Raw genomic sequence first — 24,805 nt, 5'->3', positions numbered from 1 at the left:
AGACAGAGAAGGGAGCTGTCCATCCTAGGAGGGTCCTGGCACGGGCCCACCTCCCTACCTGGACACCAGCGGGGGGACAGCCGGTGGTCAGTCTGGGTTTGGATGCCAGCCACATCCCAAATGCCCCGGGCCTCCTTGAAGTGTCAGGTTGGGGGCTGCTGAACTCCAAAATAAGCCAGTGGAGTCCCAAGATCAGCCCATGGAGAGTTCAACCTGAAGGGGGAGCTGTGGGGTGGAGGACATCTGGGGGAGGGGAGGGGGGGGGCAGGAGGCCAGTATCCAGCTGCAGCAGGAAGCAATGCTCTGAGGCCCGGCCAGGACAGCCCAGGGAGCCGGGTCTAAGCCGCCCTTAGGGCAGCTCTGGGAGCTGGTCAAGGTGGTGTGCGTGCACCAGCAGGGACACTGAAACCCGGGCCTGTCTCCTCGCAGTATCACTCCCCGGCAAGGCCGTAGTGCCGTTCCTGCGGGACAAATGTCCTGGGCCGTGGCTGGGAGTCAGCCAGACTCCGACAGGTGAGACCAACCACGCACTCTCTTGGGCCCTCCAGCTGGACCCTGATACGGGTGCCGGGGGCTTGGCTCTCTTGATTGTTCAACATGGCATCTCCCCTTCCTCGGTGGCCTCCCCCACATGCTACCTGTTACTCTGCATGTGGTCAGGACACTGTCCACATCCTCTCCCCACCCCCTGAAGGGGGGGGGCAGCAGAGGAGCCTGGGTTGTCCCCTGGAGCACTCACCTCCCCAAGGCCTCAGAGCTGCCCTGCATCACATGTCCAGAGGGCGGATCTTAGGGCCAGGGCCATCCCTTTGTAGGAAGCATCCCTAACGTCCACACTCACTGGCCTCTAGGCGAGTTCGGCCCCGACTCACTTCCCTAGACCTCTCTGATGGCCCTGGGTGGGTGTACCCCCATGCCTGCTTGTCCCCTCTTCCCAGCTGGAAGAGGTGGCTGCGTCTGTCCCCAGTGGGGAGGAGGGGCGGACTCCTTGCTAGTTTGGTGAGAAGGAGCAGAGCAGCGAATGACTGATAAATCAGCCTCTCAGTCACCTCCCACGTATAAATGGCAGCCAGACTCCATCCTGTGAGGACCAAGGAGTCAGGGGTGGGTAACAGCCAGTGAGCTTCCACTCATGATGGCCCCCAGGGCCAATCACCTGTGTTTCCTGAGGGCATCATGGTTCTGGCTTGAGCTAGGTAGCACCAAGTCAACCCCATGTGGCCTGCCAGGGCCCTGCCGTGTGGACTGGCTCTTGAGGCCCAGGGGTAGCTCAGACCCCACATCGCTGCCAAGTGGGCACAGAACAGGGCTGACATCTGCTGGTGAGGAGGCTGGAGGAGCTGGAGCGCACAGGGCTGCATCCTTGCCCTCGGGGGCAAGCCTTTATTCTGTAGATTGAGTTGACTTTAAGTCACACCCCTGGGGCGTCTGGCTCGCTTCGTCAGTACAACACGCAATCTTGGGGTTGTGAGTTCGAGCTCCACGTCAGGTGCAAAGATTAAAATTAAAATCTCAAGGCCCTGGAGCATGTGAGATTCCGGCCACACCCAGTACAATGTCCCACCCTTAAAGTGCAGCTTGGGATAAGACAACCACACCCAAGCCGACAAAGCAGGTGACGAGGCACTGTGGGATTTGGAGGCAGGCAGGGGCTGCTGCGGGTGCCCTTACGCCCCCCGCTTTGGGGCATCTCTGGGTGGCCTTTATCAGTCAGTGGCACTGAGTTCCCATGAAGACCCCGCCGCCCGTCCCTCACTCCTCCCTCTGCCAGCTCATCTGAGTCCCGCTGACCTGCCTGGCAGGCGAGTCTCCCTTCCTGACTTCACACCTGAGAAGGGAAATCCAGAACTTGGAAGTAGAAACTGGATCCCTCCAGTGCCCCCTCTTGCCCCGGGTTGCCTCGTTCTCTGGGAATTTCGAACGGCAGCGAGAAGTCCTTACAGAAAAGGCAGGAGCCGACACGGATTCATGTGAACTGAGCTCCAGGCAGATGTGGATCCAACGGGAAACACATGTTTACGGCGCCCCCACTCCTGAGCCGCCTGAGTGTCCTCACTCCACGCATAAGCTCGGGGCGTTGGGCGAGGCCACGCCACCCTCCCCCGCAGGGTCTTGGACCAGACTGTGGGGTCCCCTGTAAACCAGGCCACGGCCACCCGGCAGGGCTGAGGTCGGCTCGCCGTGAGGCGAGGTCATGCCTGCCAGTGCCCGCCGGGCAGCACGGAAGCGCCGCGAGGACCCCCCCCCCGGCGATGCCCAGGGACCGCAGGTCCGCGCGGGTCCCTTGGGTCAGGAAGGCGCCGTGGGGGCGGGGAAGGTTTGCCCACGAGGCTTCCCGCTCGAAGGCCGGGGCCTGGCCCGCGAGACCCCGCCGGGGCAGGACGGCGGCGGCGGCTTCGCCGGAGCGAGAGCGCCCGGCGCGCAGGCGCAGTGCAGGCGCGTCCCGCCGCCGCCGCCGCCGCCGCCGCCGCCGCCGCTCCTTCCCCTTTAAGCCCCGGCCGGCCGCGTCGCCGCTTCATGAATGGAGCCCACGTGACCAAACATCATGTGACGTCTGTGGAGCGGCGGCGGCGGTGGCGGCGGCGGCGGCGGCGGCGGCGGATCCCGAGCCTGATCCGGCCCGGCCTTCCCAGCGCGCTCGGCCCGGCCCGCGCAGGCGGCGAGCCCCCACCCCGGGCCCGGAGCCCCCGCGCGGCCTCGGAGCGCCCCCCGCCCCGCCCGCCCCGGCCTCGGCCCGCCCGGGCCCGCAGTGTGGTGGGTGAGTGCGGCGGCGGGCCGGGCGGGGGGCTCCGGGCCCGGGGTGGGGGCGGGCGGGCGGGGCCGCGGCTCCTCCGGGAGCGCCGGGGGGCGGCGCGGGCCGCGCGCTCCCGGATTCGGGTTTGCCCCGCGCCCTGCAGGCGGCCGGTGCCTCGATTTCCCCGCGGCTCGGAAGCAGCTCCCGGCCCTCGCGCCGGGGGTGCCGGGGGTGGGCCGCGGGGGCCGGAGGAGGGCGGGGCGGGGCGTAACGCGGGGCTCGCTCGGCGGAGCCCGTGGCGTCCCGGTGGGAGGGGCGGCCGTGGTGGCGGGAGGAAAGGGTGGGGTCGAGCGGGGCGCCTCGGGCTCCGCGGAAGAGCCTCTGGGCCTTGGCTCTAGCTGCTGATTCATCAGGTGTCTGTGTCCGTCTGCCCGGGCGCGGGGGTCCCCGGCGGGCCGGGGGGAGGGGGAGGCACGTGGCGGGGCCGGGAAGACCCCGCTCGCGCCGGCTTCGCTCCGTCACACGCGTGCCAGAGCCCAGAGAGAGACTTGCTGAGTCATCAGCATGAGGTCACTCGGTGCTCATTCTGATGTCTGGGGGAGATCTGAACAAGGGGCCTGGGGTCTAAGGGGCCGGGAGATAAGCGCAGGAGGGAAACTGGGGAAAGGCCCAGGCCCGGGCACTGGGGCACCGGTTCAAGTTTGGGCTGGGATGCGAGTTGAAGGAGGAGTGGGCGAGGAGACGGTGGAGGGGCCTCGGGGCAGGTTTTCTTCCCCCGGCAGAGTGTGAAGCCCCCGGCCTGCCGTCCCCTCCCTCCCCCTCCCCTCCCAGGCATTCTCTTCTCAGGCAGCTGGTCCCTGACCAGCTCTGGGACAGTTCCCCAAACTGGGAAATAGTTCTCTGAGTGAGAGGAGGGGAGGAGCTTAGGGGGGCCGTGCTTGCCAGGCTGGGAAGCAGGCTTTCCCTGTGACTGGTCTGGTTGGCTAGGCTGGGCAGCCCCTGGGCGGGGAAGACACGGATGCACTCTGGCCAGAGAGGGAGTCAGTAGGAGAAAGAGGGCTGCCTTTACTCAGGTCCTGGAGGGCAGTGGACAGGCCGGGGGCAAACAGGTGCAGCTGTACCAGGAAACTGCCAATGAGAGGAAGCAGCAGGACTTTGACACCTGGGGAGTGAGGTGGCTGGTGAGCAGGCCCTGCCCCTTTGCACAGCCTGGCCTTGGGGTTTGGGTCAAGGCTGCAGGTGGTGGCAGCTTTGAGGGTGCCTAGCCTTTGGGACACGACAGGCGGGCTGGCGTGGAAGGCATAGAGTGGAAGAATGTGGTTCCCAGTCACCCCAAAGTTGTCCTACTTGAGACTGGGGCTCAGTGTCGAGAAGGTGTTAGTGAAGATTGTGGCCCTGATGGGTGCCGGGCCTCTTGTGGAGGACAGCCTAAGGGTGGTGTGGCCTGGGCTGCCTTTCCTGAATGTATGGGTGCTTCCCGGCCTCCAGGGCTGGGGGCGTTTTGTCTAGATCAGAGCTGAACCTAGGGATTCATGGCTAGGTCGGGCCGCCTTGTGGTTTGTCTTCAGGGATCCCCCCTGCCCCTAACACAGACACACACACACACACACACACACTTAGCCTTAGGCTTATAGATGCCAGATGTGTAACAGTTCAGCTGATCTTTTGGCTGGAATTTCTTCCTCCCTTAGGAAAATGCAGAGTCCTGAAGGGGTATTTCTGTAAGTCTTGTCATTTATTTATTCTGAGGTGGAAATGAAGTTTGAAACATTTTTCAGAATGGCTTTCTGTGGCTGAGGGATTTGGGAGGAGGTGGTTCCGAAGGGCAGGGTGGGAGTAAGGCTAGGCTAGGTTGGGGCCACGCCTCTTGGGGACATTTGGTCACTCGAGTTTGCAGGTCATCAAAGCCCGCAGGGGCAGGCTGCCTTGGCTTCTGCCCAGTGTCCACATTCTAGAGTCTGGGCCCAGGTAAAGGGGACGGAGTTCCCTTCCCAGCCGGCTCTCAGCCTGAGTAGGTGGCCCAGGGACCTTGGTGGTTTCAGGCCCTGGGGACTGCCAGTGTCTTCTCCCCAAGGTGGCTCAGCCTGAGGGGGCACAGAGCCGGGAAGGATGACTGGGCCCCAGCTCTGGACCGGCCCCTCAGAGGGGAAGAGAGGAAGCTGCTCCTCAGTCCTGTCTCTGAGATGCTCCGCATCTGGCTTCTAGAGGTGCCCTCAGCCATCCCTAGCCATCCATCCCCAAAGGCTATCTCGGTCACATCTGTGTGTGTCCCCGGTGGACAGAGGCCAGGCCGAGGGACCGAGGCCCCAGGCTCTGCAGAGGCCCACCCCTCCCCCGCCGCTTGCACACGTACCCTGCACCTTTGATTGGGAGGCGAGCGGCTGCGCTTGTGCTGAGTTCAGGCCTTCTGCGGAGGGCGAAATCTGTCGAGGAGGCACATTTCAGCTCCCAGCCGCCACGCTCGGCACTTTTCTGTGTGATCTCTTCAGGAAGTCACCGTCGTGCTCAGCATGCGGAGGGGAGGGAGGATGGCGAGTGGGAAAAGCTGGTGGCTGGTGTTTTCCTTTAGGCTGACAGTGGTTGGGCCCAGGGCAGTGTCCCTGCACCCCGACTCCGACTCCAGTCGGGGGTGGGGGGGAGCCCCTCCAACTCTGCCATGAGGGCCTGGCCTCCAGGGCGTCTTTGGGGCCCTGAGGACCCTCTGACCTCCACTCCTATCTTCTGCAACCCCTGCCCTGGAACATCCATGGGACACCAGCCTCAGGGCCTGCCCGGGAGCCTGGAGTGGCCTGGCAGTGATGAGGCACCTCCTGGGGCCAGGCTGGGTGAGGGGGGGGCTCTACCCTGGAGCCGACTGCACCTCCACGCCCCTCCCCGCCCAGGCTTTATCTCCCCAGTGGGCAAGGGATCTCTCCTGCAGCAGGGAGACCGCGGTGCCTCTTAGTCCTTCAGCCGTGCACCTCTTTCTGTGTCTGACCTGGGGAGCAGGGCTAGGGGTGGAGTGGGGGGCTGGCTGAGCCAGAATTTCCAGGGTTAGGTGCACAGAAGTGTCCTTGGTGGGATTTTAGGAAGCAGAAAGTGAGGGCAGAGTATGGGAGGGGCGCCTGAGTGGGTGCCGGGGGGCCCTTCGGTCCGGTCCCCCAGCCCTCTTGTTCTTGTCCCCTGCGCTGTGGGCAGTGACCCGGGGGGGGGGCTGAGGGGGCCGAGCAGGTGGCTAACCGGGCACTCTGATGAAATGGCCAGGGCAGGGTGGGGCAGGGGCGCAGGATGCTGCAATCCGAAGCCACAGGAAGGTTGCCCCATCGGCAGCAGGGGGTGGGCTGAGTCGGGCCCTTGCCGCAGGGCCTGCCACCCGCAGGGCTTGGGGGCTCCCACCAGTGCTGGGAAGAGGTGAGCTCGGCAGAGTGAAAAGTCTGTGGGAGAATCAGGACTCTCCGGCATCTTTCTCTTGGCCTGAGTCCCCACAGGCTCCTAAGCCTTGGTGGGGTCAGGGCCAGCTGAGGGGAGGTGGCTGTAGGGAGGGTGGCCGGAGTACACACGTGCAGGGTCGCTGGCCCCACCTGCCATTGGCCAGGCTGGCCTTTCTGGGCCAGCAGTGCTCTGCTCGGGCTGCGGGTCCCCTGGGGCCGTGTTGGCTGGCAGCCTCGGGGAGTGCCAGGCCAGGCCAGGCCGGTGAGGGAGCGGGAGCGGGAGTGATGTGCTGAGTCAGCATGACTCGCCAGGAACAGCCAGGCTCTGGGGCGCACACTGGGGTTATTTTTAAAGCTCCCGGCTTCCTTCCAGGCTGGCCCCTCCTGTATCCCTCTCTTCTCTTCCCAAGCCCCTTTCCTGCATCAGACCCACTGGGTTCTCTAGGGACAGAGAGACAAGGAACAGCCTGGCCAAAGGGTGGCAGGTGGTCCTCAGGGCCAGGTATTGGGAATGGTCAGGTGAGAGGCGGGCTGGGGGGCTGGCTCTCTCCCCCAGGCTCTATCTGGACTGGGGAGGGAAAGAGGGGCGTTCTCCAGGGTCCTGACCTCTGCTCCCTGTCTCGCAGAGTGCCTGCGTGCTGTGCCCCCGGGTTATGACGACCCCCAACAAAGGAAACAAGGCCTTGAAGGTGAGCGATGGGGAAGACGGACTCTTGAGGTGGGGGTGGCGCCGGGGTGGGCGGTCCCCGCTCAGCCCTGAGCTCCCCCGCGGTCCTGCCCCCAGGTGAAGCGGGAGCCCGGTGAGAATGGCACCAGCCTGACTGACGAGGAGCTGGTGACCATGTCCGTGCGGGAGCTGAACCAGCACCTGCGGGGCCTGTCCAAGGAGGAGATCATCCAGCTGAAGCAGCGCCGGCGCACGCTTAAGAACCGCGGCTACGCCGCCAGCTGCCGCGTGAAGCGGGTGACCCAGAAGGAGGAGCTGGAGAAGCAGAAGGCGGAGCTGCAGCAGGAGGTGGAGAAGCTGGCCTCGGAGAATGCCAGCATGAAGCTGGAGCTCGACGCGCTGCGCTCCAAGTACGAGGCCCTGCAGAACTTCGCCAGGACGGTGGCCCGCAGCCCCGTGGCACCGGCCCGGGGCCCCCTCGCAGCCGGCTTGGGGCCCCTCGTCCCTGGCAAGGTGGCTGCCACCAGCGTCATCACGATAGTAAAGTCCAAGACGGATGCCCGATCGTAGGGACGCGCGCTTGCCGGGCGGGTCTGCAGGGGGCCGTTAGGCGCACGGCGAGTTTGGCAGCCCTGTCCCCTTCCTCCTCTCCTCCTCTCCCTCTCCCACCTCCTTCCTTCCCTGCAAAGCACAACCTGCACCCCGGGGGCGCCGGGCTGAGCCCCTTTGATCTCGTCGTTGTCATCGTGTGTTTTGTACGTTGGGATTGGTCAGTTCGGCGGTGACGTGGGGTTGCCTTGGCCCCCTTTGTACCAAGGCTGTGCAGGCTTGGAGTCCAGAGTTGGCCCTGTGGCAACAGAGAAAGATTGAATGAGCTCTCTGGGGCTCACGTGCCTGAGCAGGGAGGGCTCCAAGGCAGGAGGGGCCGCTGTCCGCTCCTGGGTGGCCCACAGGCCCCAACTGCCGCTGCCTGGCAGGGGGCTGTGATTCACTCTCAGCGTGGCCAGCAGGCATAGACGAGCTCTGCTCCTAAGAGTAGGGTGTCCTTGAGGGCCCTGGATGGGCGGGCCGCCAGCCTGGGCGCTACGGCCTCTGGGAGGGACGGGGCGTTATGTGGCTTTGGGCCAGGGCCCACGGCACTCGAGCCTGACGCATTGCACTGAACAAGACCAAATCACTGGTTGTGAACATTCGTGAAGGGTGTGTCCAGTGTCCTGCCACGGGCCCCGTGTCACTGTTTACATGACCTGTCTGTGTGGTTACGTGGCCCTTTATTTAAAAGAGAGGAGTTCCTTTTACGAAAGTTATTAAATTATATGTTTAAAAGCTAAAGAAAAAAAGAGCTGCAGAGTATTTATAAAACTGTCTTTTTAAAAAAAAAACAAAACAAGCAAGAACATTTGACCATATATACGGAAAAGGGAAGAAAGTATAATAGAAACTTTGCTTAGTTTAACAAAAGAAAAAAAACAAACAAAAAAAATCCCTTTCTTGTAAACTTATGGACAAGTCTTTGTGGCCGTTGGAGTTTAGTTTTTATATACACAGAGTTATCAGACGTTATTTATAAAACTTAGTTTTAAAAAAGACAAAAAAGAAAAAAAAGAAGAGCCAAGCCGTGGGCGGCCGCGAGGCGCGTCCTGGCGCCCTCTTTGCTATCTCTTTTGCAATTGTACCGAAAGTGACTTACTCCTTTGCCCTTCCTGCTTCCGTCTCTTGCCGGTGCCGTGGTGATGTCCGTGCCTGGTGAGGTCTTGTGCAGCGTCACGTGCTGGTGCTTCTGGTGACCTTTGACCTGTGTGCGTCCCTTCTCGTGTCTGTTATTCCCGTGTTTGTTTTTTGCATTTGGTTGTGTTCTTGCTTCTGCCAGCTTGCCGGGCCCCGGACCGGGGGCGCCGGGCGGCTCCTGCTCCCGCAGAGCGTGGGGTCCGCCCCGCAGCCCAGACCCCCCGCCCCCCGCCTCGGCGCCTGAGCCGGGACCCCGGAGGAGCAGCGCCAGTGCTCTGTCGCTCCCACGCCCTGCACAGCCTTGGCTTTGCATGTGTGTCCTAGGCGTGGGCTGATCCGGCGGCAGGGAAGGGGCGACGGGGGGGCCATCCCAGAGGGAGGTGCCCCCCGCCCCCGGCCAGGGGCAGCAGGTTTGCAGGGACCAAGGAGTCACTAGGGCGCCCCCAGGTGTCTTCCTTCTGGCCTCTGGCCAACATGCTGGGGCTCCGGCCTCCAAGCCCAGCTTTGCCCCCGTGGGTTTCACGAGGGCCTCGTCAGGGGACCCGCGGAGCCCCCGTGTCCTGGCGGTGCTGCCACGCGGGGCCCTGGAGCTTCCCGGGCAAAACCAGGTGGTTTGAGGGCTCCCCTGGGGCGGCCCCTTCACCCCGCTGCGGGCCTGCTGGGCTCTCCACCCAGGCCAGACACGGGCTGCAGGGTCCAGGTCCTCTCTCTCCCCTCGCCCTGCCTGGGCTCCGGCTCTCGCCTCCCTCTGGGATCTGTGTCTTCCAGGGACGCGCTGGTCAGCTCGAGGGGCCATGCCCTCCGGGGCCGAGCCTACCCCCCCCCCCCCGTGGCCCCTCGGCAGAGGCAGCCGGTCTTCCAGCCCGGGCTGGGGAGCTCCTCGTGGGCCGCCGTGGTGCCTGCCGTCAAGAGGCTGCTGCCCCGTCTCCGGCCACCTGGGCCTTGGCTTCTCTGGGACCCCTGGGCCCCCGGGAAGCACGCCGGTGTGCCTCGCGGGCTGCAGGCAGGACTTCATCCCGGAGTCCAGCCCTGTGTGCCCAGGGGTGGGAGCAGGGGCGCGCTGTCGGCCCCCGTTGTGGTAACGGGCCTCTCTCGGCCCTAGAGGCTCAGGCGTGCCCGCGTACCCAGGCGGGCCTGCAGCGGAGGCTTTGACCGTTGACTCTCAATACTTAGTGGCTCCCTGCCCCTCCTCACTGTCTGGCTTTGTCTGCCTAGGGTCTAGATGAAAGTGGTGGATGTTGGTTGTAGCAGTAGTGAGTTGGAATCTCGTCGTAAGACTCCCTGAAGAGGGGTCATGTCCTTGCTCTCCGCAACCGTTCACGGCCCCGACGCTTTCGTCCTTGCCGGGAGGTAGCTGTCCATCCGCCAGGCTGGAGACCTGGAGAGGAGAGAAGCGAGGTGGGTTCGGAAGTCCAGAGGCGGGTTGGAGGGTGGGCACAGGTGGATCAGAAATTGCAGGTCCTTGGGCTAGGTAATAGAAGAAGCTTCTGGAATTAATGAGGACGTGCTTCCCCTCAGAGTTTTTGGATTTGGAGCAAGTGTCCCTTGGGTCTGGGAGTACATCCTGTTGCCATCAAGCCAGCCCCGCGGGGCCACGCTGTACTCTGCCCTTTCCCCCTTCACCTTGGTTTCTTGACAGTAGAGCCTGTGTCCACATGTGACTGGCTGGTGTCTTTCTGATTCTTGTTAATTCAGTTTTCCTACTGTGAGGGTGTTGTGTTCTTTTTCTCCTCAACTTTTCTGACACAGCGAATCGAGGGCTTTGGCCGAGGCCGAATCTCCCAAACTTGTCCGCTAAGTAAACCATGATGTGCACCTTCCTTCCCATCATACCCTCGCCCTATGCCTCCCCTGTCCCGACACGGACCCTCAGACTTCAGAGGAGAACCCTGTGGGAACAGGCCAGCTCCTGCCCTGAGGGTGGCCCCAGCGAGACTCCCCCATGGCCCTGGCTGCTACTCTGGGTGGCCCTGCCGTTTGTACAGGTGAGAAGACACGGCTGCTCGGTCGTGTGGTGTGTGGGTTTCTGCCGAGACCAGGTCTGCGCTGGAGGCTTTTCTGCTCTTGGTCCACGCTTCGGGTCTGTGTGCACGATGCTGAGCGTCGGCAGCCGCCTCTTTGGTCGGTTCCTGGGCCCACAGCTCTGATCAGCTGCAGCCTGCTTCGGGAGGGGTGGTCAAGCCCCCTCCTGTCCCTGTCGGCTCCGTTTCAGAGGTGGCCAGTTGGCTAAAGCTCCCATCCACAGCTGGGAAGCCCAAGCCACAGCCCTGCAGCACCATTTCCGCTCTGGGATCTTGTAAGTTACTTTTTTAGGCTGTGGTTTGGTGAAAGGAACCAACAGAGTAACGATTTTTTTCCCCCAGAAGCCACTGAATAATTCTTTTTGGCGCGTTTTTGCCTTCCTGTTGGCTGTCTAGTTTTGGAGCAGGTGGGGAGAGTGGAGGACACACAGAGGCAGGGGTGTGCCCTGGAGACTGATGGCCTGTCTTGCTTCTGGCCTGTGTGTTTTGCGCGTGTGCTGTACCTTTGGGCCGGTCACGCACGTTTGCACCCCACGCTGGAGCAGCAGCCTTGGTATGTGGGTGTCTGGCAAGCCTGAGCTGGAGTGCAGGAGAGTGTGCCCCGATGGACTGTGAGGGGGCAGCCCCTCCAGCACCCTCGTGTCCCAGCCCCCCCTCCTCCCCATCCCCTCAATTTGCTACTCCCTGAAGCCTTTAACCAAACGGGAGTGGGTACAGAAAGCCTTCTCCTGGCATCTTAGGGCAACGGGACAAGGGCTGCCCAGTGCGTCCGGCTCTGGTGCTCTCCTGGCGCTGAGAGGCTGGGTCCAAGCGGAGTGATCAGACCCGCCCTGCCTGCCCTGCCTAGGGCTGAAACCAGGGGAGGCGGTGGCACCCTGGGCCCTGCCAGGGCAGGCAGGGGTTGTGGAAGATCCAGGTGAGGAGGAGCCTCCCTGGGGCGGGCCGTGGCCTCAGTGCTCACCCCGCCCTGTGCAGTATTTATTGCTAAATTATTGTCCAGGGGGGGCGGCACTGGGCCGGACCCCGGGTATTTATTGCTGTACATAGTGTATGTTTGTGATATATAAGGTTTTCTTTATTTTGTATATGATCAATAAACACCTTTTAAAGAGACTGTCAGGTGCTTCCTTTGCGCGCCGCGCGGGCGGGGCCGGAAGGGCGGGGCGGGCCGTGCGCGCATGCGCCGGTGCGCGGCCTGCCGGGAGGCGGAAGCGGAAGCGCGGGTCTCCCGGGAGCGATGGCAGCCGGGGGTCCCAGCCGCTCGGAGCGCAAAGCGGCGGAGCGGGTCCGGAGGCTGCGGGAGGAGCAGCAGCGGGAGCGCCTCCGTCAGGTAGGCCGCCGCCCGCCCCGCGCCGCGCCCCCGCCCCGCGCAGCCCTCACCGCCTGCCCCGCGCCCGCAGGTGTCGCGCATCCTGAGGAAGGCGGCGGCCGAGCGCAGCGCGGAGGAGGGACGGCTCCTGGCCGAGAGCGAGGACCTGGTGACCGAGCTGCAGGGCCGGAGCAGGCGGCGCGAGGGCCTGAAGCGGCGGCAGGAGGAGGCGAGTCCCGGGGCCCGGGCGGCGCGGGGCCCGGGCGGCGGGCCGCCGGGGTCGGACCTCTCGCCGGGCGGGGGCGGGGCTTACGGCCGGCCTCGGCGTCTCGGCAGGTGTGCGACGACCCGGAGGAGCTGCGGAGGAAAGTGCGGGAGCTGGCCGGCGCCGTGCGGAACGCCAAGTACCTGGTCGTCTACACGGGCGCCGGGATCAGCACGGTACGGCGGCCAGGCGTCGGCTCCCAGGTCCGGGAGAAACCCGGGGCGCCGGCGCCGGGCGGGTGTGGGGCGCCCCCTTCTGGGTGACTGGCCCTAGGACCGAGGAGAGCGCCTGAAACTCGAACGGGCTCCAACTTCACTGAGGGCATAAGTACTTCTGAATATTTGCAGTTTGTGCGGTAGCCAGTTCGAGACGAGAAGGGAAGCGGGATAAAACGGGGCGTAATACGTTAGGGCCAGCAGGCACCTCCTCGTGCGGAGTCCGGGAGGTTAACTCACTGTCCGAGGTTACGTGGGTGGAGTGAAGCCCCAAACTGTCTCCTGATTCCCCGCTCATTGTGTTTTCTGAATGTTGAGGGCAAGTAAGTAGAGCGCAGGGTAGTAAGAATTAGTGTACGCCAGGTAAGGAAGAGAAACGCATCAGGTTTGGGAACGTTTTATTGAGAAGCTATCTTGCACCATGGAACTCGGCCAGCTTTGAGAGTGTCACGTGTCTGCCTGACGGGTGCGTGTGGAGTGTGACCCATGTGTGGGCCCAGCAGAGGTGAACACGGGATTTCCGCCCTCAGGAAGCCCGCAGGTGGTGAGGGGATGGCAGCTAAGCCCATCGCTGTAACGTAAGGCTGGCTGTGCCGTGTTGCCAGAGAGGACATGCAGACACGGCCTCTGCGGTCTCAGAGCGCTGGGAAATCCATCCGGTTTGCTTTCTGTGCAGCGCGGCATTGAGGCCAGGCCTTGAAGGTAGAGTAAGGTTTTACGGGAAAAGGCGAGAGTAAGATCCAGCGAGATCGTGTCAGGGGCACTGACACAGCAACTTGCAGACTCTGGTGCTCGGGTTTCCGTCCTCCCGTCAGGCGTGCGTCCCTGTCGTATCTGAAAGCTCCGCTCTTTAGTTCGCTCTGACCATTAGTATTCGAGGTTTCTCTCTTCAGTGTGATTCAGAAGCACACTGCTTGGGTGGGCGTTCTTCTGAGCCTAAGCAGCAGGGAGGAGACAGGGCTCCCCAGAAGGGGGGGTGTCCCTCACAGCCTAGGGAACGCAGGACTTCTTGGTCCCAGCACCCCTTCTGTCTTCCCTCCTGGTGGCTTTGTTTCACTGCATTGAGAACTAGGGACACTCGGGGTTTAGCTCGTCTGGAGAGGTTGGCTGTCTTTGTGAACGAAGGGCAGGAAACGCAGTATCAGGATGTAGGGGCTAGGACAGAGCAGCGCCTCAGCGTTTGCTCAGCCTTTCCTGAGCACCAGCTCAGCCCTGGGGACACACGGATGAGCCCGACCCGCCCTCCTCCTCAGTTTGGAGGACAGGTGTGGCCACAGAGCCCAGGCTGTCCTCCGTGCTGGGGAGGCTCCCGGAGGAGGCAGGGCTCCTTGAAAGCTGGAGGGATGAGCTAGACTGGGGTGGGGAGGGGGCAGGGGTCCGGGCGGAGGGAAGGAGCCACTCCATCTGGGTTCAGGCAGGTTGCACTAGGAAGCGCTGAGCCTGTGCAATGGAGGCCAGAGCACGGACAAGCCTGGAACACCTCAAGAGAATGTTTAGTTTTCACTTGGGGGAATTTTGCCAGTTCCCGTGGTGACGCATTTTCACTGGCCTTGTCGTCCTTCCGAACACGCAGGCGGCCTCTATCCCAGATTACCGGGGCCCTAATGGAGTCTGGACGCTGCTGCAGAAAGGGCGAAGCGTCAGGTAAGCAGCCTGCCGCGGCCTCCCGCCCAGGTGAGCGGAGGCGGCCTGGGCCCGACCTCACCGCTCCCCACGCCTTTGCCTCCCTTCCGCCTGGCAGCGCTGCTGACCTGAGTGAGGCCGAGCCAACCCTCACCCACATGAGCATCGCCCGCTTACACGAGCAAAAGCTGGTAAGAGCCCAGTGTGGCTGGCTAGTGTTCTTGCCGGGTGCCTGGCACGGGAGCTAGAGGGCTGGGCAAGCGCGTCACGCCTGTGTGCCAGTGGGGCCCTGGGACGCATGCGCATGGAGCGTTTTAGACTCCGCTGCTGCTTTTTCAAGAGAAGGGTAGTGTCTCTCGTGGATCATAGGGCTGGCGTCAGCCCCAGAGCTGCTGGTGGCTTTTCCCTCCTGCGTTTCTCGTGTTGTCCCCACAGACCTCAGAAGCCACCTAGATACAGGGAGGCCTGTGGGGACCCTCTGGAGGCCCTCGGGCGAGCACCTTCACCCAAGTGGGGAAGGATCAGTCCTCCTGGGCCTTCAGGGACCAGAAACACGACGACCCGAGAGAGCATCGGTTCGGGGCCCGAGCCCCTTCCCCTGCCGAGAGCAAACACCTGCCCTCCCACCTCACTAAGTGCTTTGGGGGGTGCAGCTTGGGGCTCCCCACCCCCACCCCCAGACCTGCTGGGACCGGCCTGCCGCCCCGGTTTTGCCTGTGATGCTCCTCGCGAGCCGGAGCTGCCCCTGGTTTGGGGGCTCTGGGCGGGGTTAGGGACGTTTTCACTGCTGAGCACAGTCCCCCGCAGGCCACGTGCCGACTCGCCCTGCTGTCCCCCGCAGGTGCAGCACGTGGTGTCTCAGAACTGCGACGGGCTCCATCTGCGGAGCGGGCTGCCGCGGACGGCCATCTCGGAGCTCCACGGGAACATGTACATCGAAGTGAGCGGTCCCGCTGGGATCCGGGGGCCTATGCGGGCCAGCGGCCCCTGCTCACGGCGCCCTCTCCTCCTCAGGTCTGTACGGCCTGCACGCCCAACAGGGAGTACGTGAGGGTGTTTGATGTGACAGAGCGCACCGCGCTGCACCGGCATCAGACGGGCCGGGCGTGCCACAAGTGCGGGGCGCAGCTGCGGGACACCATCGTGCACTTTGGGGAGCGGGGCACGCTGGGGCAGCCTCTGAACTGGGAGGCAGCCACTGAGGCTGCCAGCAAGGCAGACACCATCCTGTGTTTGGGCTCCAGCTTAAAGGTACGTGAACAGCACCGCGAACTGGACGGGAGGGGACAGAGCCTGCCAGTTCCTGGCCGCTTCCGCGTTAGAACCTAGCTTCCTGTAGCTTCGTTCCCTCTTGTGCATGTGGTCTTTCTGTCCGTCTGTCCGTTCCTACAGGTTCTAAAGAAGTATCCACGCCTCTGGTGCATGACCAAGCCCCCCAGCCGGCGGCCCAAGCTCTACATTGTAAACTTGCAGGTAACTTGAGCACCCAGAGACGCCTCCTTAGACCTGGGCCTCAGAAGTCTGGCAAGAAAGGGCCGTTGGGGAGAAGTGAGGTGTCCTCACTTGCCTTCCCCTGTTCCCAGTGGACCCCGAAGGATGACTGGGCTGCCCTGAAGCTTCATGGGAAATGTGATGACGTCATGCAGCTCCTCATGGATGAGCTAGGCCTGGAGATTCCCCCCTACAGCAGGTGAGGGGGGCACGGGGGCACCCCCCCGTTCCCTGCCCTGTGTGGATGGGCCGCGTCTGTCTTTTCTTGTGAACTGAGCGTACAGAGTGCTGAGTTGTCGCAGATGGTGTCTGACGCGTGACCGCAGTTTGGTGGCCTCTGCCGGCAAGGGGGAGTGGCAGAGGCATCAGCTGAGGCTCCCTGGCTGGTGTGACTCCCCGTGGGGAGAGAGAATGTGCCAGTGTCTGGAGAGCCCCCTCCTGCCTCAGACAGCCTGGACACGAAGGTGCCTTGAAGGGAACGCAGTCTCGGCATCTCCAAACAGGATCTCGGTGCACTCGGTTCGGGGAGCTGGCATACTTTGGGGAAGCTTGAACTGTACCTTAATACAGAATTTGTGATAATTTAGACGTGGTGTATGTATTGAGTAAAAAGTTTACACTTTCTTTCTCTGTGAATTTTCAGGGTCTTATAGGGGAAATCAATAACTTCTTTTAATCAAAGGGTTCAAGAATTAAGGATCCCTTCACCTTCTGGGCCTGGCAATTCTTGTATGTTATGTTCGTGCTGTTCTGTACTGTGGGCCTATCGTGTACTGTACTTTTTTTTTTTTTTACATTAACTTAGCTCATTTTCTTTATCAGTGCTTATCTGTATCTTAAGTTTTTAATATGTGGTTCTACATCTCCGTCAGACACATGATCTCTTCACGGTGTAGTCTGTAGGCCGTGCCTCCCTAGTCAGCTGGCCTTTCCCACCCCGGCAGGTCTCGAAGTCTGGGAAGAGGGAGAGGGTCTGGTCCACCCGCCCCTGACCGTACAAGTGAAAGGTGGGACCCAGAGTTGCTAGTGACCAACCGCTGTCCCACCTTGGGCACACACGGCCTGCTTGATCACCAGTGAGGACACTGAGTTCTCGGAACCTTAGCTTTCTCGCAGCTGTTCCTTAGCTCGGGGATGGCGGAGGTCCCGCGAGGCAGAGTCGGGCCACAGTTCAGACCCGGGGGGGCGGGGGGGGGGGGCAGCAGGGTGACCACAGTCAGCTTTCCCCGCCCTGGGGCAGGTTGTGACTGAGGCGCTCCGGGGCACGTCTGACCCAGCCTTCCCTTCTCGATAGGTGGCAGGACCCCATCTTCGCCCTGGCGACCCCCCTGCGTGCAGGTGAAGAAGGCAGCCACAGTCGCAAGTCGCTGTGCAGGAGCCGAGAGGAGCCCCCGGCCGGAGAGCGGGCTGCGTCCCTGAGCTCGGCCCCGGTGCTGGGAGGCTGGTTTGGCAGAGGCTGCACTAAACGCACAAAAAGGAAGAAAGTAACGTAACCCGTGCTCGACAGGGAACAGTTGGCACTTTGCAGACGACGGAACGCCTGTTGGGGGGGGGACCCCCCGGCCAGGACTGCCCCGGGGTCTAGTGAGAATCCTGGCGGGAAGCCCCCTGGCACCGCTGTGGGCGCCTCCGGGAGGACGCGTCGCCTGCGGGGCCGCCGCACAAGCGGGCGCCGTCCTGTGGGAAGGGAGCTCGGTCATCGCACAGCTGGCCGCCCGCGGGAAGCACGCGGCTGCTCACCTCGGTCACCGGCTAGTCTCAGGGGCCTCAACCGGCTTTCTACTACTTCTTACTGAAACCTGTTAACTTTATAGGAACCTCTTCCCGCCGGGTTTGCGGCAGAGGGTGGTTTTGGCCCTCGGCCCTCAGCGGACCTTTTTATTGTTATTAAACGTCTCCGCACTGTCTCGTGTCCTCCGGTGACTGCCCGGCTGGCGCGTGGTGGGGGGCCGGCGCCCTGCGGGGCTCGTTGGGCGGGGCTGGGGCGGGGGGAGAACGCTAAGGCCCCACGTGGCCCGCCCCCGCCCCTCCGGCCAGGTGCGCTTACGCTATTGGCCGCTCGGGGGGCGGAGTCTCCGGGGCTTGGCGCTGGCGGCTCAAGCCATTGGCCGCGCGCCGCGGGGCGGGGCTCGGTTCCGGCGCGTCCCATAGCGCACGCCATTGGCCGCGCGCTGCAGACGGCGGGCGGGGCGCAGGGGGCGGGGCGGGGCTCGCCATTGGCCGCGCGCGCCGGGTGAGGCCCGCGTGACCGCGCGTGCGCCGGGCGGGGCGGGGCCGGCGGGCGGCGGCCGCTGAAAGTCGGGGAGCCAGCCGGGCCGCGCCGCCGCTGCGGGGCCATGATCCGGAACGGGCACGGGGCGACCCCAGGCGCCGAGCCGCCGGGGCCGGGGGGCAGGCGCGCCGTGCGAGTGTGGTGCGACGGCTGGTGAGCGCGGCGGCGGCGGCGGCGGCGGGCGGCCGGGGGCGGGGGCGGCCGGGCTGGGGCCGCTGCCCGGAGACGTGCCTGTGGCCCGGCCTGCGCCCGGTGTCCGGGGCGGCCGTGGATCGCGAGAGGCGGGAGGCGAGTCAGGGCCGCCCCGCGCCCGCCCCGCCGCGGGCAGCTGCGGGCCACAGCCCCCCGGCGCTGCCGCTCCCGCCGCTAAGCCACCCACCCGAATCTTGGCCGGTGGCGGCGCAGGGCGCGGGTGTCCGGTCCCCACGACAGGAATCACGTTGATGTGAGGTGCGCCCCTTCGGAAGGAGCCGTGCGCTGCGCAGCTCGCCTGTCGCTAGATCGGAGAGATTCCCTGGGTGCCTGGCTAGGGATCAGGGCAGGACTTGACTCCCGGGGAGGCCCCCAGGCTCCCGAGTCCATCCCAGGAGGGTTACAGTGCCCCCCCCTTCTCTCTTCGGGACAGCGAGACAGCTGGACTTGTTTCAACATAAGTTTGGAGCTGTCAGGAGATAAGAGGAAGACTGACCTCTACTGATGGCTTGCCACCTAGGGTGATTTCTCACACCCTTACTTGCTGGAATTGGAGAGAGGACAGCCCCCATCCTGGCTAGCTTACAGCTTCAAAGGAGAGCTAGAGGGGCTGCGTACCTTCCCAGCTGCACCAGAGTCACCCAGGGTAGAGGGGGCATGGCTTCTGTTGCGTGGACTCTGACCTTGGCCCCGGCCTGGCGGGGCCCCTGCCAGAGCAGGCCACCCATGGCCGCAAGTCCACAGTAGCTAGGACACACCCTGCACCCCTGGCCCAGCTCATCCAGTGAGCTCAGGGACCAGCCGTGCTGCTGGATTCGGACTTTCTTCTTCCCTCACCCCAGGGCCAGAGCCATGTGACCCCACAGACTTGTGTGCCAGGATGCGGTGCGGTGTGGTGGGAGTAGCAGGTGGTGTGAAGTAGAACAGGGTCACCTGGAGAAGCAGGGACAGTGTCACCCACTAGGGAGACAACATGAAGCTAGAAGGAAACAAAGCTGCTGTGGGGCTGACTTGGGGCCCCCACAGAAACGTGCGGGTCTCCTCAGCACACATGGGGAGCCCGTGGGCCTTCAGCTGAGGAGTTACTCTTAACCAGTCCTCGATCAAAGGACAAGAGCCCAGGCGGCAGGCAGGGAGGCGGCGGCGGTTGGCCCAGAGAGGGGAGCCTCTCTGAGTTTCCGGAGGCCGTGGGGGGCGGTGGGGGGGGGGAGCCAGCAGCTTTCCAAAGCTAGCAGTTGCCCTTGCTCAGTTTTGGACTTTGTTTTGTGTTGGCCCCAAAGACTGTCCGCCTGCCTCGGGGTAGTACAGAGTCCAGTCTACCCCTAAGTTACCGTCAGTTTACAGCTTAAGGGGACTGCCTGCCACGGTTTGCATGTGGACAGCGGACAGCGGAGGGCTGAGGGCAAAGCACAGAGCTCCGTGGCAGGTGTGGGGAGCAGAGTATGTCCTGTGTGCTCGCCCGCTCCGGGGACCAGCAGGTCTTGTCCCTGGGCACAGCCCGGCCGCTGTCATGCTTGCCGAATGTGGCCCAGGGCACAGTGGTGTGGAGAGCTGAGTGCCCACCTCCCTGCTGAAAGCCCAGGCTCAGCGGGACCCCGGGGAGCAGTTCCCAGCGGCAGCTTGTCAGAGGCTGCGCCCCCGCACGTCCACTCCCAGCTGCTCATTCCACACCCTCAGCACCGGGACTCAGCCCCCTCTGTCCCTTTCACAGCTACGACATGGTGCATTATGGCCACTCTAACCAGCTGCGCCAGGCACGGGCCATGGGTGACTACCTGATCGTGGGTGTGCACACCGACGGTAAGCTGGGCCGCCACCTTCACTAACCCTACAGGGCCCTGCGAGGGGTGAGGCCAGGCCCAAGGCCGTCTTTCTGAAGCTCAGCAGGCTCACCCCAACTCCAGACCCGGGCTCAGCCCCCACCTAGTGCTTTCTCCCGTGCATCTCACATGGAGCAGTGCAGCCAGTGGACCGAGTCTCTGGCTGTGCCGTCCCCTCCACACACACACCTCTGCCCACCTGGTTCCCAAGGCCTTTGGGGATTGAGCACCCACCTGTCAAAGGGAGCATTTGACTTTACCTCAAACGTGATGAAAGGACCATGTAGTTATCCAGCGAGCACATCGTGAGCACCCGCACTGGTGCGTAGAGGGCGGAGCCATGTCCACTTGGCTGTGTTCCTGCCCTGTGGGCCGAGGTCCCAGTGAGAGACAGCTGCCCGCGACAAAGCTCACGTGTGGTCAGGGACTGCACGGGGGGGGGGGGGTCCTGGGGCCCGGCGCCCCGGGGGTCACCTGTCTCGTCCTTGTCTTCTCCGCCTCTAGAGGAGATCTCCAAGCACAAGGGGCCCCCGGTGTTCACCCAGGAGGAGAGATATAAGATGGTGCAGGCCATCAAGTGGGTGGACGAGGTGGTGCCAGCTGCTCCCTACGTCACCACGCTGGAGACACTGGACAAGTACAACTGCGACTTCTGTGTCCACGGCAGTGAGTGGGCGGAGCTGGGGTGCAGCTCACTGGGGCCCCCTCACCCTTTGGGAAACAGCCCTGAGCCCTCGGGGGATCCGAGGGTCCTTCCCCATAATGAGTCTCCCAGGGCAGGCCTGGAAGGAGGGCTGAGGGTCCTCAAAGTCTGTGTGGCTCTGGGTTGTTCCCACACGTGTGTCACCCTCTAGATGACATCACGCTGACTGTAGACGGCAAGGACACCTACGAGGAGGTGAAGCAGGCCGGGAGGTACAGGTGAGCCGCAGCAAGGCTCCCACGTTCTCACGGAGTGGGGCTTGAAGCTTCTCTCAGGCTCTTTCTGCCCGCGAGGAAAATGGTCGTGGCCTGTGTCTAGCCGGCAGGGCGGGGGTTGGCGTGTCGTAGGCCCGTGGCGTCCTGCACGCCAGTGGCGGTAAGACCGCGGGGCTGCGACCCCGAGCGGGGTCTGTCTCCGTGGACTAACTCAGGAAGCCGTTGCGGCCCCGAGAGGAAGCGGACGCGGCGGGGACCGGAGCTGCCGCCTCCCGGGGTCTGGCCTGCCCACCCAACTCTCCACACTTGGGGTTCAGTGACACTTTTCCTCTATTCTGTCGTTTTCCTCCGTCGATAAAAGCGCACGGCCTTGCCCGCTGCTGGCCTGCGCGCAGCTCGGCGGGGGCTGGGGGGAGCTGCGGGTGGGGCCTCGCGAGCGCGGCCAGGCCGCGAGCCCTGACCGCACATCTGTCCCCAGAGAGTGCAGGCGCACCCAGGGCGTGTCCACCACGGACCTGGTCGGCCGCATGTTGCTGGTGACCAAGGCCCATCACAGCTGTGAGGTGAGTCTGTGGGGGGCGTCCCAGGGCTGGGGACCCCGCTGGGAGCGAGAGAACGCCCAGCCTGCTGGGTCTTGACCCCCATGTGGGCTCCAGGACAGTGAGTCTTGGGTCCTGGGGGTGACCGGGGTGACTGTGTCCAGAGGGCGAGGCCCTTCAACATCCCGCTTCTTCCCGCTCAGGAGATGTCCTCCGAGTACCGGGAATACGCGGACAGCTTTGGCAAGGTGAGTGCCCCCCGCCCCCAGCCGCCCCCAGCCGCCCCTGGGGAAAGGCGGGCCAGGACCCTCCCCCAGCGCCCTGCCTTCTGGGCCCTGACTGGGCACTGACTACCAGGCTTGGCAAGCTGGCCAGTCACAGTGGCCGCTGTTTGGTGGCCTCTAACCCGGCGGCCCGGTCCTCTCTCCCTTTGTAACCCCCTCACCAGACACCTGCCAGGGAGACACTTTGCTCAGAAGGCTCCTCCCAGGTGACCGGAAGGTGGCCTCAGGGTGCTGGGTCCCCACAAGGGCAGTGTCCACTGGCGGACCAGGTGCCAGGCCATGGTGGTATTGGCCACAGCGTCCATTGTGGCCACGGGGTGGGGCCACATGTCCTACTGGTCACAGGGGCCTTACCCAGCCCGGCCCTGGTACAGACTGGGCACGGCCAGCCAGCCCCCAGCGTCCGGCACACGGACAGCCGAGCGAGCTGGCAGGCTGGGGCCGGGGGCCGGGGGCCCGGTCCACAGTCCCCCGTGCCTGTCCCAGAGCAGCCGGGCAGGCAGGTGCGGGCAGCCCCCGGCTCAGAGGAGGGGCTCGGGGGTGGGGGCAGGTGAAGGGCGTGCCTGCGAGACCGCTGGCGCTGACCAGACCCCTCTCGGCTTCCAGTGCCCAGGGGGGCGGAACCCCTGGACAGGGGTGTCACAGTTTCTGCAGACGTCCCAGAAGATCATCCAGTTTGCTTCTGGGAAGGAACCGCAGCCAGGGGAGACGGTCATCTACGTGGCCGGTGCCTTCGACCTGTTCCGTATCCTCTGGGACCGAGTGGGAGGGTCAGCCCTGCCCTGGGCCTTTTCTCTGCGTAGCCACATCTGCACCACCGGGCCAGGGGCCCCGGAGGGGCCTCCCTGACTCCACAGGCCCCCAGGCTGGGGTGGAGTATGAGGGAGCCCACGGGGGCCCCCGGTCTTGTTACTTGTTTCTTAATCGGGGCCCAGACATCGGCCACGTGGACTTCCTGGAGAAGGTGCACGGCCTGGCAGAGAGGCCTTACGTCATCGCCGGCCTGCACTTTGACCAGGTCTCACTCCCTGGGCGGCAGATAGGGCGTGGGGGCCCGCAGGGGGTGAGGCCTGGGTGCTGATGGAGCCAGCGGATGCAAACCGGGGCCTGGGGTGTCCCCACACTGGCGGCATCGCCCACAAGGGACCGTTGGGGGGTCACAGCGCCACATGCCCTGGGTTGCCTACTCACCGGACCTCGCTCTGGTCTAGGAGGTCAACCACTACAAGGGGAAGAACTACCCCATCATGAACCTGCACGAGCGGACCCTAAGCGTGCTGGCCTGCCGGGTAAGTGCCGGGGCGGGCGGGCCGGGGGGGGTCTCCTTCCCAGGCTCGTGGTCCTGGGGCACCCAGGAGGCCTGGGCTTCTGGCTGGCCAGCCCCACCTCGCTGCGCCCCCAGTCCCGGCTTCCGTGCCAGCAAGCGCCCTCTCCCTGCGCCTCGTGGCCGGGCCAGCTCCTCCTAACCACCTGTGCTCCGCGTCTGCGTAGTATGTGTCGGAAGTGGTGATCGGGGCCCCGTATTCGGTCACAGCAGAGCTCCTGGACCACTTCAAGGTGAAGCTTCTGGTCGGCTGGGTCCCGGGGGAGGCCGGGCTGAGAACACGGGGAGGGGCCCCGAGCGCGGGGGGCTGTGCTCCCTGACCCCCCGCTCCCTCCCCAGGTGGACTTGGTGTGTCACGGGAAGACGGAGATTGTGCCTGACAGGGACGGCTCAGACCCTTACCAGGTGAGTTGCGCCGCGCGTGAGGTGGCCGCGTGTGAGGTTTCCCAGCCCCCTAACGTCCCCAGGCCTCACGATGGCCACCCGGGGGCAAACCGCCAGTCTAGTGGCGCCCCGGCAGCAGGAGGCAGGTTGCTAACAGGCGGGAGTGACGGCACCGTCCCTGGTCTCCCTGGGGACCACCCTCCAGGCCCGGGCAGCTGGGCGGTCTCCTCAGGCTGCACAGGAGGGGCCTCATCTCCTCCCCCTCCCCCTCCCCCGGCCCCCAGGAGCCCAAGAGAAGGGGCATCTTCTGTCAGATCGACAGCGGGAACGACCTTACCACGGACCTCATCGTCCAGCGCATCATCAAGAACAGGTAGGACAGGTGCTGGCAGAGTTCGGGGGCGGGGGGGGCGGGGGGCCGCCGAGGCCCCGGCGGGCGCACAGCTCACCCTGGCCGGGCCCCCAGGCTAGAGTACGAGGCCCGGAACCAGAAGAAGGAGGCCAAGGAGTTGGCGTTCCTGGAGGCCCGGCGCCGGCAGGGCCCGCACCCCGCGAGGGAGAGCGACTGTGACCTCTGACCCGGGGAGGCCGCCGGGGCGCCAGCTGCCGGCCCGCTGCCCGCTCCGCTCCCTGCGCCGTGGGGGCTTGGTTCCCACGGTTTTTAACAAAGCGCAGTGCTCCCTCTCACCGGCCGGCTCCCAGGAGGACCCAAGTGCAGGACGCTGCCTCCCACCCCACCTGCCAGGTGCCCTGCCCGCTGCGCCGCACGGAGAGGGCATGCAGCGCAGTGGGGCGGCCCCGGCAAGGGGTGGCAGAGGGCACCTGCGGCCGGAGGGGCGCCGCCCCGTGTGCCGGTGAAGGCCCAGCTCGGCCCGCCCCGCCCCTGAAGCTCCGCAGACCCAGGATGGCCCTGCTGCCCAGCTCGAGCCGGTGCCCGTTCTGCCCTCCGCATCATTGAAGCTGGCTTCAGAGGAACAGAGACCCAAGCGGGGCGCCCCCTTCCGCCTCAGGGTACGGCCCGTGGCTGGTGACCCACGGCACATCCCTGGTGCCCTGGGCCTGGCTCTTGCGTACTGTGCCCCCCACTTCCCGGACCGGCCTCGCTGCTCTCCTTACAGATGGTTCTCGATTTTGTACCTGACTGGCTGGTGTACAACCCAATAAACTTGGTGGGAGGTATTCTGTGTTGGGGCCCTGCTCCCCCACCCCCACCATCCACACACTGGGTGGGGGGGTGCGGGGGCAGCAGGCAGTCTGCCAGTGAGGAGCCCCCCCTCCAGTTTTAGGACCCCAAGATGCTTCAGGCTGTATCCTCTGAAGGGGAACTCCAGCTTCTTGGTGCAGGCAGAGGGGTGGGCGGGGGGGGGGGGGGAGGGGGCAGGGGAAGCCGCTACAGACTCCCCGCACCCTCCTTGAGGGCGGGGCCCCCTTCTTCCCCGAGGGTCAGAGGAGAGGTGAATGCAGAGCTCCCAGGCCTCAGGAGTGGCCGCCTAGGCCGCACCCGGCTCTGGGGCGGGGTCTCTGAGCAGCCGGGACCACCCCGGAGCTATGCAGCGGGCGGCGCCTCCCCACTCCCCACCCCTGCTGGCCTGGCTGTTCGCTCATTCCT

The 24,805-nt window shown here is 64.4% G+C and overlaps 3 protein-coding genes across 7 annotated transcripts; all 3 read left to right on the top strand.

The window, feature by feature from the left end:
• The first annotated feature begins 2,581 nt into the window (after positions 1-2,581).
• MAFG (MAF bZIP transcription factor G) lies at positions 2,582-11,673 on the top strand. 3 transcript variants are annotated; one of them, XM_039226291.1, is made up of 3 exons: positions 2,582-2,758; positions 6,771-6,833; positions 6,929-11,673. In XM_039226291.1, exons 2-3 carry the CDS (start codon positions 6,798-6,800, stop codon positions 7,379-7,381), a joined length of 489 nt encoding a protein of 162 aa, XP_039082222.1. In that variant the 5' UTR covers positions 2,582-2,758; positions 6,771-6,797; the 3' UTR covers positions 7,382-11,673. The 3 variants fall into 3 exon arrangements, with proteins under 3 accessions (XP_039082222.1, XP_039082223.1, XP_039082221.1); XM_039226292.1 differs by lacking the exon at positions 2,582-2,758 and adding an exon at positions 3,129-3,147; XM_039226290.1 differs by lacking the exon at positions 2,582-2,758 and adding an exon at positions 6,446-6,663.
• Positions 11,674-11,760: 87 nt separating this feature from the next.
• SIRT7 (sirtuin 7) lies at positions 11,761-17,366 on the top strand. Of its 3 annotated transcripts, XR_005527414.1 has the most exons (11): positions 11,761-11,890; positions 11,961-12,098; positions 12,206-12,310; positions 13,923-13,993; positions 14,091-14,163; positions 14,814-14,912; positions 14,987-15,223; positions 15,365-15,445; positions 15,556-15,662; positions 16,107-16,192; positions 16,758-16,841. XR_005527414.1 is itself a non-coding variant. In XM_039226287.1 (10 exons), exons 1-10 carry the CDS (start codon positions 11,798-11,800, stop codon positions 16,954-16,956), a joined length of 1,203 nt encoding a protein of 400 aa, XP_039082218.1. In that variant the 5' UTR covers positions 11,761-11,797; the 3' UTR covers positions 16,957-17,366. The 3 variants fall into 3 exon arrangements, 2 of the variants coding, with proteins under 2 accessions (XP_039082218.1, XP_039082219.1); XM_039226287.1 differs by lacking the exon at positions 16,107-16,192 and having other exon boundaries at positions 16,758-17,366; XM_039226288.1 differs by lacking the exons at positions 14,814-14,912; positions 16,107-16,192 and having other exon boundaries at positions 16,758-17,366.
• A 384-nt stretch (positions 17,367-17,750) lies between these two features.
• PCYT2 (phosphate cytidylyltransferase 2, ethanolamine) lies at positions 17,751-24,375 on the top strand. The gene is made up of 13 exons (XM_039226532.1): positions 17,751-17,888; positions 19,639-19,727; positions 20,252-20,413; positions 20,602-20,668; positions 21,144-21,228; positions 21,408-21,452; positions 22,095-22,233; positions 22,424-22,506; positions 22,700-22,777; positions 22,980-23,045; positions 23,152-23,217; positions 23,481-23,569; positions 23,663-24,375. Exons 1-13 carry the CDS (start codon positions 17,800-17,802, stop codon positions 23,772-23,774), a joined length of 1,170 nt encoding a protein of 389 aa, XP_039082463.1. The 5' UTR covers positions 17,751-17,799; the 3' UTR covers positions 23,775-24,375.
• The last annotated feature ends 430 nt before the right edge of the window (positions 24,376-24,805 follow it).

Source organism: Hyaena hyaena, unplaced genomic scaffold, assembly GCF_003009895.1.
Source record: "Hyaena hyaena isolate Hyena2069 unplaced genomic scaffold, ASM300989v1 scaffold_21, whole genome shotgun sequence".
NCBI lineage: Eukaryota > Metazoa > Chordata > Mammalia > Carnivora > Hyaenidae > Hyaena > Hyaena hyaena.
The sequence above is the reverse complement of the archived record's forward strand: the minus strand, read 5'-3'. Positions and strand labels throughout refer to the sequence as shown.